General features: G+C 36.8%; 1 protein-coding gene across 1 annotated transcript; it reads right to left on the reverse strand.

Annotated features, from left to right (window-relative positions):
• Positions 1-2,715: 2,715 nt before the first annotated feature.
• On the reverse strand, positions 2,716-6,423 carry LOC137079492 (kelch-like protein 33). The gene is made up of 5 exons (XM_067447448.1): positions 6,071-6,423; positions 5,346-5,869; positions 4,323-5,259; positions 4,062-4,232; positions 2,716-3,238 (listed from the first exon to the last, which is right to left on the reverse strand). The coding sequence occupies exons 1-5, from the start codon at positions 6,421-6,423 to the stop codon at positions 2,716-2,718; spliced, it is 2,508 nt and encodes an 835-aa protein (XP_067303549.1).
• Positions 6,424-11,532: the final 5,109 nt, after the last annotated feature.

Below are 11,532 nucleotides of genomic sequence, written 5' to 3' on the forward strand. Positions count from 1 at the left end.
AAGACATTTTTAGTAATATATAAATAAAGAGTGAAGATGTCAATTTTCCTAGGCCGGACATCACTTTTGGCCAGCTGCTACTGTATACCCCTAGATGGGAGGATGTCTCATATTTAACTACTTCCTCAAAAAAATTAACACAGTAGGAAGAAACTTTCCTTTATTCTTGTTTATTGTAGAAACAAACTTCAAAACAAATATTATAGACATATAAAATCTGGCATAAAGCTGACTTTTGTTCTTGTGCAGAAGCAATGCTTTTATCCTGGGCTTAAAAACTGAAGGGGAAAAAATGTGATTGTTTTCTTTTTTTTTTTTTTGCCCATACTTTATGGCAGAGCTTGAACTAACAGCTTTTGGACTAAACCTTGTCATTAAAGTGGATCCTCAAACTGTTCACAAAACCAAATACAGAAGCTCCACCCGCCTCATTAGTGAATGAAGTCCTGAATGCTCATCTCTGCTTGTTTACGGTGCAAGGGTAAATAAAGAACTGGGTATTTGAATAAGTATAGCGTGTTCTTTAATAAAATTTGTAACATTAGTGTTCAAAACTAATGTTTTATGTATTTTGAGGAGTTGAGAAGAGTGTCTTTGTCTGGTATTTGCAGGCTATTCATAGCCAATACACAGTAAAATCCCCAGTGTTAAATCAACACTGCTCAGAGTGTATTTGGTCCCACTCCACAGAGAGTTAAATTAACACTGAAGCGGTGTTAAAGTTAATGAGATAATTAAGAGATGAATTAAGTGGTGATTGACCATTAGTGATGAACACCTGATGATAATGAGCAGAATCACTGAAGGAAAGAGAAACACGAGAACTACAACTGACTTCAGCCACAGCTTTAGATGAAATCAACTGAAGATAAAAGAAGACATTAAATCTCTGAAGGAGGATTAAACAACTCCACAATTACTTTTGTCATACTGTACTTCTACATATGTTTTTATCGAGAATGAACAGAGGTTTAGATACTGATGTTTTATGGAAATCATTTGGTCACCATTGTGGTGATTAGTGTTTCATTTAGTTGAGCAGTTTGACTTTAAACTAACATTTCAATCTTTGTAACAATGTTTGCCAAAACATTTTTTTTTTTGCAAAGAAATGTGATCTTGTTACATGCATCATACAGTTTGTTGTCAAGTTTTAAAGATCAAGCTCACCAATCTTACACTGAACAAAAAAAACAGTTATTTGTTTTTAAGTAAATTGATTATCAACACAAAAAGCTTGAAAGCTCTAAACAGAATTTAGATATCTTAATGGGGGGGGGGGGCATTTGGATATCTCATAAATCAAAAACTCAACAGAAAAAAAGTGCTTCTCAACATAAACCCAACTGTGACGTAAGCGTTGGGGATCATTAATATGCACACCCCCAACATTTGCATCTGTCCAAACAAGCCGAATCTACTGATGTTAAACAAGACACTCGAAGATCGCAAAAATGGCTCTCATGACACATGGTTGAGGTTTATTATAATCGGATACCATCACAAATCGTTCGTTTGTTCGGGCGACTGCAAGCAGTAAGTAGTGATTTATCCACTTATTGACTGTTTAGACAATTTCTGATTAAATTGAAAGTTTCTTAGAGAGACAGCATTGTCTAGATAACGCAAGATGCTTACAGTAACAATAGGAAAAGGGTTTTTCCAAGTACCATACAAAACTAAATAGTGTGTCTTATGACAAAGCGTAATATTATTTTGTATTATAAAATACAAACATAGATACTTTGCTTACAGATCAATCACTTGATCCTTCTAGCAGACGTCACCTTTTCCACCATATAAGTTAAAACGACAGTCAGTGGAGATTGATAAAATGCAGCTTACTTGTTTATTGGTGTTTTCAGATCATCCGCGAGATAGAGAGAGCTTGTGTGCATATGGTTGCCAGATTGGACATTTTTAGGTAAAACACTGGATAGTATATGAGTTCTTTTCACAGAAAAGCTCTGTTTGGGGGATTTAAATACGAGCTCTTTCTCGCGGGTGGATGATCTGAAAACACCAATAAACAAGTAAGCTGCATTAGATCAATCTCCATTTGAGATGTTTTGCTTAAAGTGTCGTTCAGTCGGTCTGTGTTCTGTCAGGACTCACGAGCCGCTTCGCGGAACTGCTGTGAGCTGCTGAAATAAGCCAATCAGAGCAGAGCTCAACATTAATATTCATGACCCTTCCAAATAAGGCAATAACAGAGCATTACGTCCTAGGGACAATTTATAGGGATGAAAATGGACCTGTAAAACTGGATCTGGACTTTTTTTTGCCCTTAAATAAGCCACATACCCTCTGTGTAGATATCAGAGTACAATTTAACATATTGTTTCAACTCATTCTTGGGCACCTTTAATTTTTCTTGCATGTGCCTATTTGAGCTCAAAAAGAAGAGGAATAGAAATTAATTTGGTGTTCACATGTGTCTGCGCTGCTCTTTGTCAGAAAACAGAGTTCAAGCTTGCAAGATGTTTAAACTGACAGGACGTAAAAACACGTGCAAATGATAAACTTTCACTCTACGATGGTTAAACTTTGCAACTAATCCGTGAATCACATGCGGCAAACTGGGGTGCAGTTAGCCTGTACGGATCACAGATCAACTACGACCCCTATACTGACTATCTCGGATGCACACATCACAATATCGATGCTAAAACGATATGTTGTGCAGCCCTAGTGTATTTAAATTGTATTGTATTCTTACTTTCTAAGGTGAGAAGGTATGGGCAGCACACAGGCAGCTATGCATGTGTTTGGGCCTGGTGTCATGCTCATGTGCTCCCAGCGTTCTGTTGCAGGATCATAGCGGTGCACTGATTTGGTATCACTATAGTTGTCATGGCAGTAGCCTCCGATTATGTAGACCATCCCCTCTAAGACTGCTGATGCTGACCCAACATGAGGCACTGGGAATGGCATAATGGCACTCCAGGAGTTGGCCACAGGGTCATAGACCTCACAGGCTAATTGATCTACCAGATGCCCATCAGCATCACATGAAACCCCACCAGCCACGTACAGACGGTCACCCAGGGTCTCCATGCAGTGCAGCGCTCTGTCATTTCTCATCTCAGCCAGGTAAGTGGATCCTTGTTCTGGGTGGTAAAGGATCATAGACGACAGGCATTGGTACTGGCTGTTTAAGCCTCCGGATAGGAAGATTGTGCCATTCCATACACTGGCTGCATGACAGTATAGCGCTTGGTCTAATGGGCAGGCAAAACTGGAGAAGTAGAGAATTAAAAAGAAAGGCTTTGAAGAGAGGGACCAGGTTTACCAACATCAATCATTCTTATAATCATGCTATTAAGAAAAGTTTAACTTTTGCAATACATTTGCAATATATTCTATGATATTTAAATCTATCCGACTCTGAACAAAGCCATTTACTAGGGGTGTAACGATTCGTTTTAACAACGATTCGATTCGTATCGCAAATTAGGGTTGTCGATACGATTTAAGGACGCTATTTGTTCATTTAGAACGATATGATCCGAAACGATTCAGTGACTTGAAATCGATTCAGTAACTTCTTAGCCAAAAATGTAATTCAGTGTGACTGATTTATTTCAGTCGAATTAAATCATTAAAACGAATCGTTACACCCCTACCATTTACTGAAGTAGGACATGATTCGGAATCAGCATCGCTATTAGTCCTTAAACAACCTTTATAATTAATCATGTTAAGCAATTAATGTGGATATGAGGCATAGACATACAAGACACATAAGTAATGTTATTACCCTGGCTGTCGGTCAGTTCCTGGTGACACAAACTGCTGGAAAACATTTTGTGAAGATTAGACCTTTAGACAGTACAGTAGAAACAGTACATCTATCACTCACAAACATGTTAAACTTGTTAACTTGTAAAGTTAAATACGGTGCCTAACCTTATCCTTACACAAATCTAATATTAGGGTAAGGGTTCAACATTCAGACATAAGTTAGAGTTTGCAGCTGTGTTTGGCCTGTAATTACTTTCTAGACATGTTGTTTCAAAAACAACAGCTCATGTTGTGTGTTATTTATTGACTGTACTAACCTCCAAGAATTTGTGTTGGGGCAGTAGACCTCTACAGTCTCCATGTTGACCTCTGAGTCTCTCTCTCCTCCAATAGCATATAGTTTATCATTCAGGATGACTAAAGTGAAGCTGCTTCTTCTCTCATGCATATCCGCCAACCTTTGCCAAGAGTTTTGGATGGGATCATACCTATATCAAAAATTGGACAAGGAATCCATAGCATAAAAGAGGTAAACTTGGGACAAGGTTAGACAGTAGACGCCTCATATTTCATCTTACATGTAGGTGCATTTCATTGTATCAGCTTTGCCATAATAATGCCGTCCACCAGCTACGTAAAGTTTCCCCCTCATCACCCCAACTCCATGACTGAATCTTGGTGTCTCGGGTAAAGTTCCCAGCATTCTCCACTCTACTTTCTTCACCAATCCAACATGGTTCTGCAAAGAATTGCTAAACCACATTTCTCTGCAGGGTCTACGTTTATCAAAATTATCAGTGATTCTCTCACCTCCAACAAGGACTAGAGTGTCTTTAGGCTTGTAGATCCGGATTTTTGACAAGATATCTGAAGAACTGGAGAACTCCTTATGGAGAGACTTATAGAGATTTTTGGCACCAATGCTCGGCCAAGTCATTACAGATTTGACTTCTTTGAACTCCTTAAAGGTCATGAGGGAAAACCTAATGGTTCCCATCAGCTCCCTGGCGAGTTTCAGCCGTTTTCTGGGAAAGGCTTCAATCCAAGTCATGACTGCTTTGAACACGGCCAACTCAGAGGGAATGCAGAGGGAATCACTTTGAAGGTACTTCTTCAATTTTTCTACAGGAAGATCATGGAACTTAGGAGTTATGGACACATCTTGAAAGTGCCTCAAGATGAAGTCATCGGCAAGTGCAAGTAGATCAGCCATCCCATAGGCCTCTGCGAAAGATACAATGTCCAGGCAGCTGTAAGCATCTATTTTTTGTTCCAGGAAGTTAAGGCATAGTGAAAAGGCAGTCTGAAACTGTAATTGAAGAGACGTACAGGTGAGTTCAAACACGCTGTCCCATCCAAGAGCAAGAGTCCCACTGTAGCTGTAATGAAGGAGGACCTCAAAGAAGGCAGCCCTGACCAACAGCAGAGACACAGATTCCTGTCTGCTCTCCTTCATCCCGCTGGTAAACATTCCTCTGAAGAAGTCACTGCTGGCAACCAGGAGCACACGGTGAGCTTCATGAGGGTGGGAAATAAAGAAAAAATTATGACATGAAGCATCATCTAGATGTATGCATAGGAAATTCAAACTTCCATCTTACCATGAAACACTCTTCCCTCTGCATGAAGCTCCACATCACATCCCACGCTCTGTGTCCACAGCTGTCTAATATGTTGTAGACTATCATTCATTTGTTCCTCAGCAGAAATCATTTTTCGGTCTTCTTTCTTCCCAGTTGCTTCGCCCTGTTCTCTTTGTTTCTTCTCTGTGCAGAGTTCCAGAACTCTCTGAGCTTCCAGGCTAACAGCTGCAGTCCAAACCAACTCCATATTGTCTTTGTTCATAATGCTGATGTCCCCCGTATAGGCAAACTCCACCACTGCAGCCAAGCCTGAACCATGAACCTCGGGCCCCAAACTCAATGCCATGATCCGTTCTTGTCTAGGCTTCTGTCTGAGCCTCGTCTTAATAAGGGAACTGACTGCAGCCAGGACAATAGAATGAACCTGGAACTGATATCCATCCTCTGTGTAGATGGTCAAGTCAGTGAGAACCGAATACAACATCATGTTCTGCAGAGCCTCGAAGACCGCAGCTGGGTAGGCAGGATCAGAGTATAGCTTACTGGGATACGATAAGTCACAATCATCCGCATTGTCAGAACTGCAATGTCCTTCATATTCATCCTCATCTTCTTCTTTGTCCTCTTCCTCAGTGCCTTTATCTTTATGTTTACATGCAGCAACTAAACTGTCACCATTTGTAGACCTAACTGGTACATTTTTACTATATCCTTCATCATTAGTTTGGTTGTTATATTTATCAGCATTCTCTGCATTACTGTCAAATTTATTGGCATCCCCTTCTTCACTGGCATTATCAGTGTTTATACACATGAAGACTCTGCTTGGCTTTGGAAGAGGTCTAAAGTCACTGTTGGCAGGCAAAAAAGGAAAACAAACACTACATCCTTTACCATCATCAACAGCGTTCTCACTTTCATGTGCTTTTACTTGTAGCTCCTCTCCTTCCGACTGCTTATATCCCTCCAGTGAATTCTTCTCATCATCCTCGCCTTTGCTCACATCTATCCATCCATTTTCACCATTAGTGTTTTCATCCTCTCTGGCTGTTCTCCATGAACTTCCCCTCTGAAGACACTGCTGATCCATTGCCATTGTGTCTTCGGGTTTCTGTAAAGAGCAAATATGTCAAAATGTCAAATATATCCTTATTTCTGTTCAAAAACCAGGACAAGTTGCATCAAATCTGTCGCTTAACTTCTGTTGTCTCTCTGTTGATGTGGGATCTTATGCTGTAGTCAGGTATGCAAAAAATATCAGTGCCTCACGAGCTCACATCGTTATCATCATAACGCTATTTTTACCTCTTGCATTCAATAAGATCACGTCGCAAGTCATCTAATGTAGTCCCTTGCTCCACTATCCCTTACTTCAGCCTGTATCACTCAGTTTCTTTGAAAAAAAAAAAAAACAGGTGATCGCCATAAACACCCTTTTGTGTCGACTTTAAAGAACATCATGGCATCAGTTTAATAAATGTTCCTCTTGCTTTATTGTGATGAAATCTCCAGTTCTCAGTCACATCACACCTGAAACATCTATAAAGAAATTACATTTTCCACTGACCCTGAGCCAGTGGCCTTTCCAAAACTCAACACTGTGCTGGGATGACCTTGCCTTCATAAGGACACTGTGACTGCAGCTCTGGCTCAGTTCTATTAAGTGACTAGATTTGAAGGCCAAACATTTAAAATGGTAAAAAAAAAAAAAAAAAAAACGTGTTTGTGGTCTTCATCCTCTTTAAAAAAAAAAAATAAAAATAAAAAAAATAAAAAACACTTTAAAAGGCAAGCTTTGGGTTACCAGTGTGACTCTCTGGGCCATAAGAAACTTGGGTGCTTGGAGCATGTGATGGCTTAAGGCATTAGATTCTGATCGCGTCAGTAGACTCATGTTTCTCCTCCACAGCCTGGGAATGTTATCTGGGTCAAGGAGCCAAGGGCAGATATAAACAAGCAATTTATAGACTTGAAGGTTGATATTTTGCATAAATGCTTCACATGATAGATTTGATAGATTTAAAGGTTGTTTTTATTTTTTCATTAAAATTCCATATGTCAGTTCTGTTATTAATAATAGTAACAATGCATGCTGCTATAATATAGTATGGCTATATTCTTCTAATACACACACACACACATACACACACACACACACACACACACACACACACACACACACACACACACACACAGCCCAGATCATTATGGCTTCTCCATGTCTGTGTGGCATGATGAGCCATTTGTCGTGACATCATTGCGTCCGCATTTAGGTTTGAGCGTCTTTGGTGAAGTTTGCATTCTTTGGCCTGGTGCTGCTGTCCTGTTTTGTTATAGGCTGTTTTAATGATCTTCTGATATTACCGCGCTTAAATTACACTGTAAAAAATGATCGTGATTTTAACGGTCAAAGGTTGTAAAAATGCTACAGTTAAAAATTGTTATTTGGTTAACACAAAGTTTCCTTACTATATACGGTGAATAACTGCAATAGATCTAACCTTATGCCCGTGAAATTTACAGAAAAACAATGTAAAATCCCAACAGAAAAGTATAGAAAACCCAAAAGCAAATATTTTTTTGTTTGAATCACAGTGAACTTTTGTTAACTATTAAACAGAATATTTTGTTATATTTACAACATGTGATTAATAAAATTTATTTGATAAAACTACAAATATTGGTATTAAAAACCTGTAAGTTTTTTGAGAAAATACTGTAAAAACTATTTTGTTAATTTGACATGCAAATATTGTGACAATTAAAATTTTTGTCAGTTGTTCTTAAAAATGTAAGTCACTTTACACGTTTATGCACTTAAAAAATGTCTAAACATGTATTTGATTTGCATATAAATGTTCCATGCATTTGGATTATGTAAGTTTAACAAACAAATTAATCAACTTACTAAGAATCAGTAAGATAAATCTTATTTGTAAATCATTTATAAATGAAACAGGTAAGATTTATTTAATTATATTAATAAACTAAATGTGACAGATAAATCCCAGTTACACGTAAATTAAACAGTTAAGATTTATGTAATAGTACACAGAAAAATCGCAGACGTTAAATGAACACTTCCTAGTGTTCATGTGTGTGCTCACTAATGAGTTAAAGTACCATTGAAGCAGTGTTGAAGTTAATGAGATAAAAGAAGACATTAAATCTCTGAAGATCTCAGCAGAGGATTAAAAAACTCCACAAACAACATTACCAGCTTCACACATTACTAACCAAACTGACTTTATTTCTGTGGATGTTGATGTTTTATTGAATATAATAGTTTTATTTGAAGTCACCATGATGGTGAGAAGTGTTTGCTTTAGTTGGGCTCTTGACCCTTGACTCTCCAACATTAGTTTTCTGGCTGCTTTAACTGTGTTCATAAAGCACTTTTGTTACAGCATGGAAAGCCAAGCAGAAACATGGTCAGATGATTTGTCTCTTAGTTCATGATTATATAATCATCATCTAGTGATCACTGGTCATGTTCAGAGCCTAAGACTCTGTTTATGTGTTATTAATTTTGTTTTATCATAATAGTGGTCAGTTGGTTCTATAGCATGAGCGCTGTTGTGACAATCTAATATGCAGAATGTAAAAAAAAAAAATAGTGCACAAAAGGTTTAATCTATGGCAATTATTAGACACAAACAGATATCAAGAAGCAGTGTATGAATCTCAACAATGGTGACAATCAATGAAGAGCTTCATGCTGCAGTGCATGCTGGGTACCACCAATCAAAACTCTCCAATGGGTCCCAGCATGCATTGCAGCATGAATAAATTATGCATCTGAATTGTGATTTTTTTTTTTTGTCACCATTGTAGAGATGCACACACTGATTCTTGATGTCTGTGTTTGTCTAAATAATGCTGTAGATTAAACCTTTTTTTTGGTCCTGCAAGTTGTTTGATTGCCACAACGATGCATGAGTTTATAATGTAAACCACATGGCTATTATTACACATACTACACAATTAACACATTACCTCTATAACCAGAGCATCAGAATCTGAATGAGTTTAGTGATTCAGCCACTACATGATGATTATATAATCATCATTAAAGAGCCAAATCACCTGACCATGGATTTTGGCTTTCCATGCCATAACCAAAGTGCTTTATAAACACAGGTTAAGCAGCCAGAAAACTAATGTTGGAGAGTCAAGGGTCAAGAGCCCAACTAAAGCAAACATAGCTCACCATCATGGTGACTTCATAAAAAAACTATTATTTTAATTAAAACAGAAATTACAACAATAAAGTCAGTTTGGTTAGTAATGTGTGAAGCTGGTAATGCTGTTTGTGCAGTTGTTTAATCCTCTGCTGAGATCTTCAGAGATTTAATGTCTTCTTTTATCTTCAGTTGATTTCATCTAAAGCTGTGGCTGAAGTCAGTTGTAGTTCTCGTGTTTCTCTTTCCTTCAGTGATTCTGTTCATTATCATCAGGTGTTCATCATTAATTCTCAATCATCTCTTAATTATCTCATTAACTTCAACACTGCTTCAATGGTACTTTAACTCAGTAGTGAGCACACACATCAACACTAGGAAGTGTTCATTTAACATTGCCGTTTTTCTGTGTACTATTACATAATTCCTAACTGTTTCATTTACGTATAACTGGCATTTATCAATCACCTTCAGTTTATTAATTTGTCTATGTAAAAATAATCCAAATTTATTGGAAATGCATATGCAGTTTACATACATAAATCTTATGCTTTACATTTTATTGTAATACTTACTGGTTTTCTATTTATTTTTAACAAAAAAATAATAAAAAAAACTGTGCCTCCTCTAACCACAGACTTGTACTTGTCCGCCTAATTTTGAATTTCATTGTGCGCATAGTTTCATAATTCTCTGGTAACCACAGCTGCCAGCATTTTCCTGTAAAAATAATAAAAAATTGTAGTTTTTTTACAGTGTACACTTTTTACAGATCCCCATAAAATTAACGGTAAAAAACCGGCAGCTGTGGTTGCCAGAACTTTACCGTAAAAAATACGGCAGTAACGTTTAAGGTTTTACAGGACAGCAGCATATAATTTAAAGTTTTATAATGTAATAATTACGGTTAAAAAACATTTATTTTACAGTTCAAAACTATATAATTTAAAGATTTATACATTTTATTTTATTTTACAGTAAAATACCGTTAAATTTACAGTTTTACGAAGTGAAAAAGAACAGGGCATTGTGTAATTAACAGTGAAAAAACGTAAATTGACATTCCCAGAATTCCCCACATGGCACTTCGCATTTGATGCATTTTCATTGAATTAACTGTTTCTTCTTAGTTTTTTCTAATCACTTATGTACATTAAGGTTTTATGTTACATCTAATGTTGCTAAATTAATGTTTATTGCATTTTTAAAACATCATGTGTGCTACCATGATGGTGTTTGGTGTTTAGTGTTTGTGTGTGCACCTTCTATATGTTAATATTGTTCCTCCAAAAGCTGCGTGTGATGAGCTTTGATTCATCATGTGATTCTCATCACCACTAAAATTGGTGATTGTCAAATTATATAAAAGGAAAATAACAGATATTAGCATTTCAATAAGTCGGTAATTTAATATTTCAGTTCAATACATTTTTTTTACCATTATTGTTTTATAGTGTACTATGTACACATAATTATTTCAGTATAAACTTTCAAATTATAGGGTTTTTAACTGTAAAATAAACAATTTTTAACCGTAATTACCACATTATAAACCTTTAAATTATATGCTGTTGTCCCGTAAAACCTAAAACGTTACTGCCGTATTTTTTACGGTGAAGTTCTGGCAACCAGAGCTGCCGGTTTTTTACCGTAAATTTGATGGGTATTTTTTTACAGTGTACACACACACATTCCCTGCTGTACACAAGTCACCTCACTGGATGCTTTGTTCATATTTAAGACGACGAACTGCCTGGTGAGCTGCTTGTTTGGTTTTTTCTTCCTGTGTCATTTTGAGCTTCTTGTTTTGCAATAGGATAAAAAAAATGTGTTGCTTTTTTTTTTTGTATAATGTTTGAACTGTTTTGTTATAGATATATAATTTTGACTTATTTTGCATGTTGATCGCTTAATCGAATGCAATCGTTTTGGTTGTGTGTATGTGTATAAAATACACGTATATCTTTATTTTTTTTGGATTTTGGTTAAAGACTTGCCTTTGTTTGTATTATAATTGTTATTTC

Source organism: Pseudorasbora parva, chromosome 6 (genome assembly GCF_024679245.1).
Source record: "Pseudorasbora parva isolate DD20220531a chromosome 6, ASM2467924v1, whole genome shotgun sequence".
NCBI lineage: Eukaryota > Metazoa > Chordata > Actinopteri > Cypriniformes > Gobionidae > Pseudorasbora > Pseudorasbora parva.

What these genes read in the sequence shown, in the direction of transcription:
- LOC137079492 (XM_067447448.1), bottom strand. Translation starts at nt 6,423, where the DNA reads ATGGCAATGGATCAGCAGTGTCTTCAGAGGGGAAGTTCATGGAGAACA. An exon ending in GACAGTAATGCAGAGAATGC is followed by an intron (nt 5,870 to 6,070) that starts TGATAAATATAA and finishes ATCGTATCCCAG; the next exon opens with TAAGCTATACTCTGATCCTG. An exon ending in CCCAACACAAATTCTTGGAG is followed by an intron (nt 3,239 to 4,061) that starts GTTAGTACAGTC and finishes CTACTTCTCCAG; the next exon opens with TTTTGCCTGCCCATTAGACC.